At 36.1% G+C, this 6,874-nt stretch overlaps 1 protein-coding gene across 1 annotated transcript; it reads right to left on the bottom strand.

Moving 5' to 3' along the window:
• Positions 1 to 1,418: 1,418 nt before the first annotated feature.
• On the bottom strand, positions 1,419 to 5,238 carry LOC106769498 (3-hydroxy-3-methylglutaryl-coenzyme A reductase 1). The gene is made up of 4 exons (XM_014655138.2): positions 4,011 to 5,238; positions 3,362 to 3,543; positions 2,917 to 3,263; positions 1,419 to 2,117 (listed from the first exon to the last, which is right to left on the bottom strand). Exons 1-4 carry the CDS (start codon positions 5,033 to 5,035, stop codon positions 1,875 to 1,877), a joined length of 1,797 nt encoding a protein of 598 aa, XP_014510624.1. The 5' UTR covers positions 5,036 to 5,238; the 3' UTR covers positions 1,419 to 1,874.
• Positions 5,239 to 6,874: the final 1,636 nt, after the last annotated feature.

Raw genomic sequence — 6,874 nt, 5'->3', positions numbered from 1 at the left:
CCGAATGATTACCAAGTTGATTGGTAATCGTTCGACTAATATTGTTTTGAGATTCTCATAGTTGGCTTTCTATATAGCTGACCGATCGAATGACCTAGATTGATGAGTCTATATGGTAAAGAACATATGATTAATATAAAATATATTATGGATAATTTTGATATAAAATATATTATGGATAATATAAAATGATAATTGATTTTTATTGTTTTAATTGAAAATTGATTAACTAAGGTGATCACAATCTGTGTGATAACTTTCATGTTACCTATAACAACCAAAGGGTGTGTTCCTTGATAACTTTAAAGTAGAGCTATCAAAACGGGTAATCTGGTCCGGTCCACCACGGGTTGGTCACTTAGTGAGTCAATCTAACCCGGTTCATTTACTAGCGAGCCAAAAAAATCTAAACCCGACTCGACCCACCACGGGTTGGTGGGTAAACGGGTTGGCTCACTAGCCCATTTAATTACAATTTTTTAAAATAAAAAAAATTACAAACTTTCTATATTCAAATTTAAACAAATTTCACTCCCAAAAAATGATGTTAAAGTGAAGATAATTCAAAATAATAATAAAAAGTACAATATAATCCAAATGTCATAAAAAAACAAACACAAAAAACATGCAAAAAAATATGCTCCTTGAAGAATTTTAATGAATAAGTGAGAATGAGAGCACCGTAAATGAGAGCAAGTTCCATGAGAGCAGAGGTTACTTTTTTGATATATAGTGAGTGAAGAGAGTATTTTATTTTTTAGGGTTTCATAAATAAAATAATAAATTAAAAAAATAAAATTAGGTAAGTGGGTTGGTGGGCCAACCCGACCCACCACGGGTTCAACCCGCATGAACCGGATTTAAATGAGTCAAGTTGAAATCTGATCCGTATAAAAAAATTCAATTTTTTTAAACTCAACCTGACCCGAATTCGTGATGAGCCGAGTTGACTCACGGGTTATAACCCATTTTGACGGCTCCGGCGGCTCTGCATTAAAGTGATTACCTATAACAATCAAAGGATTGTTACTGTCACTTAATGAGAAAAATTAAATAATTAGGATTCAATTTTAGTAACATAAAATTTTTAAATATTTAATAGATAAAAATCAATGAATAGAAATTTAATTGAAAATATTTAAATTTATGAATTGTTGGATCGCGAGTCTATTATTTAATCAAAAACTCAAAAACATGTTGCAGGATGCACCTATTATTTTGTTATAAAGATTAAGTGAATTAAATCTCAATGAAATTAATTGTCATGTTTAAAATACTATATTCTTAAATATAAAAAATTACACTCTGATTATTAAATATCCCATCTAATTAAGGGATCTGAAACTTAATATCAAGTAATTGTTTTCAGAAGGAAAATAGGTTATAAAATGGGAGGAAGGGAACAAGATTCACACAAGAGAACCAATAATAAACCTTGAACAACCAGTGACTATTACTATAAACATCTCTACATCCCATTTGGAGATCATCTGTGCTCTTGCTAAAATTACAAATTAACCATATGGATCTTACAAGACATAGAAAAACTGCAGACTAAAGTATGATCATCATCATCTAAAGCAGTGATAGCTTTAAACAAGAGAATAACAGCACACGACACAGATGATTTCTTTCTGTAAAACAAATACAACTCTAATCCCAAAAGTATGCTCTTGTTTTCCTCCAACCTCTAATCCAACTCCCTCTGTACAATCTCCGTAAGAGTCGCACCAACCAAATATTCAATGAATGCCAACCATAGACGCTTTTGGGGAGCTGGATTCACTGGTGGAAGATGCCAACCATCACTTTTGTCTTTATGTGATGGTTTGCTTATTAGTCTCTTAAGACAAGTGAATTGTAATGTGAACAGCTTATGGGACAATTTTAGACATATCCCTGTTAGATCTGTTGTATTTCATATGGCTCTTAACAAGTTGTCCAGCTGCAATTGCTGACATCAGTGATAGCTCCCCCGCCAACACTGAACCGGCTACAATGGTGGCCAGTAGCCTAGAATTTGCACCGGGAGATTCTGTACTTGCACCCTTCACACCAAGTAAATTAAGACATGCAGACTGAGATGCGAGTTGTGTGCCTCCTCCTACAGTACCAACCTGACAACCACAACAAAAAAGGAATTAAACAAAGAAATATCTATCTACGCATGGTGGATGAGTATTACACCATGTCCAAGGAGATTAAAACAAAAGGCAAACATAAAACAATGGCAGTGAAAAATGTAAAACAAGGGCACTCAATCTTAGATTTTCATGATATCTTCTTTTTAGAGTCAAAGAGCAAGGCACGGATAAAAAAACGTGCATCGCATGCTAATATGTGTAATGGGACCACCACATGCATATATTATAATACAGACTAATATCCAGCTACACCAGACTGTATTCTTTCGTAAAATATACAAACCTTAGAGGTGGTCACGGAGTCCACCTGCGTTAACTTAGCGAAAATGACACCCCTAATGTTTTGATGTAACAATGATATTTTTAAAAGTAAATTAAAGTTAAAATATTTTTTGAAAATTAACATTATTATAAAATTAAATAAAAGTTAATAATAATATATTAAAATAAATTACTTTAAAATATTCAAATTTGACTTAAATTTAATTATTTACCTTAAAACATTTAATATGAATAAAAACCATTGATATATATATATATATATATATATATATATATATATATATATATATAACTTTCATTTGAAATTGTCTTATAGATGCGAAAATTTTAAAGCAATTTTTTTTTCTTGTTTTTTGTGATTAGTTGGTTTCGTTTACTATATTTTTTACTCATTTCTTTCTACATAATTAAATTATCGTTTTTCCATGTTTAGAATCAAAGGGACTCTAAAAGAACAGAAAAGCAGTAGAAGATGAGAGAAGCGTTGTACCTCAATCGAGGGCATGGTCACAGACACGTGAAGGTCCTTGCCACCATTGACAGCTTCCATCATGGTGATGCAGTGGGAACTCTCCACATTCTGGGCAGGATCCTGACCAGTGGCAATGTAGATAGCAGACACGATATTGCTGGCATGGGCATTGAACCCACCAAGAGCACCAGCCATGGCTGAACCGGTAAGGTTTTTTAGCATGTTAAGCTCCACTAGGGCCTCTACGCTGGTCTTCAACACCTTATTCACCACCTCCTCCTTAATTATAGCCTCACACACCACCGACTTCCCACGTCCTTCAATCCAGTTCACAGCTGCTGCTTTCTTGTCCGAACAGAAATTTCCTGGAGCAAAGCAATAGGGTATGCCACAATTTCAGCTACTGCCTTCAAACATGGCAAAGGAAAGTGCAGTAAAAACACATAAAAAAGATCGTGTTTACCAGAGATTCCAATAACATCCATGTCAGGGAAGTCTGTCTGAAGAAAATCAAGGACATTTTGAACACCTTTAGACACCATGTTCATTCCCATGGCATCACCAGTGCTGCATCGGAATCTCATGTACAGATTCTTGCCCGCAATAGCACACTGAATACTCTGCAGCCTGGCAAATCTGCTCGACCTGCGCATATATCAATTACATATTACTCATCATTCGTTAGAAGAAACCCGCAGTAATTATGGCTTGCAATAGTTCTAGAAGACAAAAAGCGATGATGACAGATCCACATAGGTATTCCTAAGACTTTGATCGATCAACATAAAAAAAAGAAATAAAAAGATAACCGTAACATACTCCAGCCAAAATTACCAATTCCACGGCTTGATTTCAGTCGCATAAGATTTATAAAAAAATGAAATATAAAGGCATAAGATTTATAAACACTAACATCGCATGACGTTTAAGAGAAATGCTGAAGCACACGGACGGCAATCATATATGGTCATACGCATTCGTGAAAGAGACATTACGCCGTGGTTTCGGAAATAGCAACGTAAAGCATCGCAATCGGAACATAAAAATGTGGGGAAAGAAACTTGGAAAAGAAAGAAAAAAGCGAAGGAGAAAGAGATAGAAAAAGAGAATACTTGTTGAAAACGACAGCAAGGGAATCGTAGTTGAGAGGATCCTCCAAGAAGAACTTCAACTGCGCAGCGCGCTGAGCAGAGGGCAACCTCACAACGGGTGCTCTGGTCATGCCATCCCTGAGAAGCACGGAAGAAGCACCACCAGAGACGTAAATAGCTTTGCACCCTCTGTTGGTGCTGGCAACCAGACATCCTTCAGTGGTGGCCATAGGCACAGTGTATTCCTTCCCATCCAACAACAACGGCCCCGCCACTCCAACGGGAATCTGCACGAACCCTATCGGCATCTCGCAGCACTGCCCCAATATCGAATCGTAGTCGAACCCCTGCACGGGTAAACCCTCCAGCGACCGACCCGTCAGCCTCTGCACCGCCGCACGCCGGATCGTAGCTGCCCGACCGCAATCCCCAAGACGCGACTCCAAGGCGTAGGACGGAACCGACCCCGAAACCACGGCCTCAACGACCTCGTCGTCCTCGGGAGACAACGAAATCGGTGATGGTGCTCGTGCTGCCTCGTTAGAAGGTTTTAGAGGTGGAGGATTTGATAACTCCACCGATTTGTCGACAGATTTGGAGCGTGGGAGAGGGATTTGATTGTGTTTTTTCTTGGAGGCAGGGGAGTCAAGGAGCGCGGCGGGGCAGGGGCCAGGGGTGCGAGAGTCTTCGCGGAGGATAGTCTCCTCATCAGAGAGCTCGTCGAGGGAGGCACGGGAGGCGAAGCCGAAGAAGCCGAGGAGGTAGACAGCAGAGGCGACGAGGGAGACTATGGCGGCTGTTTCGGAGGGAGTGACTGCATGGAGGGGAGTGGAGGTGCGGATCTTGTCGCGCCAGCGGTGGAGGAGGAAGTATGCGACGGAAAAGAATAAAGCGAAGAAAAGGGCGTTGGTAAGGTAGAGAGGGAGTAGCGTTTGCGATGGGGCGTGGGAGTGAGTGGGTGTGGCGGTGAGGGTATCGTTTTTATTGAGCTTCTGGGTTTTGACGCTGTCACCGGAGGCGGGAAGCGATCGACGACGAACGTCCATTTCCCGAGTGGAAGTGACGGAGGGAATGCAGATGCAGAGGGAAATGTGAAACCCAGAAGCTGAATGGATGGATGGAGGAGGAGGAGTAAGAGCGAAAGTGCTAGAAATGGAATTGTAGTTGAAAGGAAGAGCGAGACTTTAGAAGGTTTTTTATAGAAACTCTGAGCTTGCCGCGCTCCACCGTTGCCCACGCGGACAGCGTGCATCCCTTCCTTCTCCTACTTTTTCTCTTTTTTATCTATTCTCCAATCTTCACATGTTCCAATTTCCCTCAATTTTAAAATTACCAATAAATCTTTCACAATATACTCTTCTTCCTCATGCAATATTCATTATCTAAATTATACCTTTTTTTGGCTGTCCCAAATCTTACGGTAAATGGCTAGCATGTTCCAAAATAGAGTTAGATGTTATTGTGTGATAGCCGTGTTTTGCTGATAAAAAAAAAAAAAGTATGCTAGAAGTGTTTAATATACATACACGTTCTAGTACAAAACTCATTGAAAAATAAATAAATATAAAAAGTGTATAATTTGATTTATAGTTAATAATAAGATAATAAAAAGATACTATTTCTATTACAAAATACAAATATATTAATAAAATGTAAATTTTTTTATTTTTTGCTAAAATATAAGATAAATTAAAACATTTTGTAAGACTTAGGTCCAATTCCTAGATCTATACATTTTGGATTAACTTTTAAACATTCTATCCATCTTTGAATATCAAGATGGTATAGAGTCTCTCACACTTGATTCAAAGTGTATGAGACATAAAAGCTCAAAACATTTATTAAATTCATTATGGATACTTTTTTACTAAATTTTTTCACTTATTTTGTTTTAATTAATTCTCTTATCTTGTTTGTTTTAAATTTGGTATCGTCCTTTTGCATATAGTCACTTTAGTTTCTACTATAATGTTTTACTTTCTCTCACTTCATCTTTAAATAACTTTCTCCCTTGCTAAATTCGGCATTTGTTTCTAGCTGCATAATAATTTATGACCTGATTTATTTTACTGCTCCTAACCAAACTGATTCATGCAATTATCCACTCCTAACCAAACTGAAATTTATCTTCTTTTTAGTCAAGTAATGACCCGCTTCCAAGTGAATTGGAATTTATTATAGAAAACATGCAACAGAATAATTAGAGCGTAAACAAAACCAAAAGGAGTGAATTGATTTGTGTTAAAAAATAGCTTCTTTTATACATATTTTTGCTAAATTTCTCTAATAAATCTAAAAAATTACTTTGAATATACATACATGTTCTAGAACAAAACTAATTGTAAACATAAATAAATATAAAAAGTGAATAATTTGATTTAAAGTTAATAATAAGATAATATTTCTAGATAATAATAAAATATAATTTTATTTATTTTTTGCTAAAATATTTTCTAGATTACAAGATTTGTAAGATAAATTAAAACTTTTTGTAAGACTTAGATCCAATTCCTAGATCTATAGATTTTGGATTGACTTTTGTATGTTCTATCCATCTTTGAATATGGTTGAACCTTGGATGACCAAGACGGTATACAATCCCTCACACTTGAGTCAAGGTGTATGAGGCATAAAGGCTGAAAACATTTATTAAACTTATTATGGATACTCTTCCTTGCTAAACTTTTTCACTTATTTTGTTTTAACTAGTTCTCTTGTCTTGTTAGTTTTGAATTTGGTTTCGTCTTTTTGCACATAGTCACTTTAGTTTCTACTATAATGCATTAATGCTCCATTTTCTCTCCATGTATATATATATATATATATATATATATATATATATATATATATATATATATATATATATATATATATATATATATATA

Source organism: Vigna radiata, chromosome 7 (assembly GCF_000741045.1).
Source record: "Vigna radiata var. radiata cultivar VC1973A chromosome 7, Vradiata_ver6, whole genome shotgun sequence".
NCBI lineage: Eukaryota > Viridiplantae > Streptophyta > Magnoliopsida > Fabales > Fabaceae > Vigna > Vigna radiata.
Note: the sequence above shows the minus strand (reverse complement) of the source record. Positions and strands in the feature narration are given on the sequence as shown.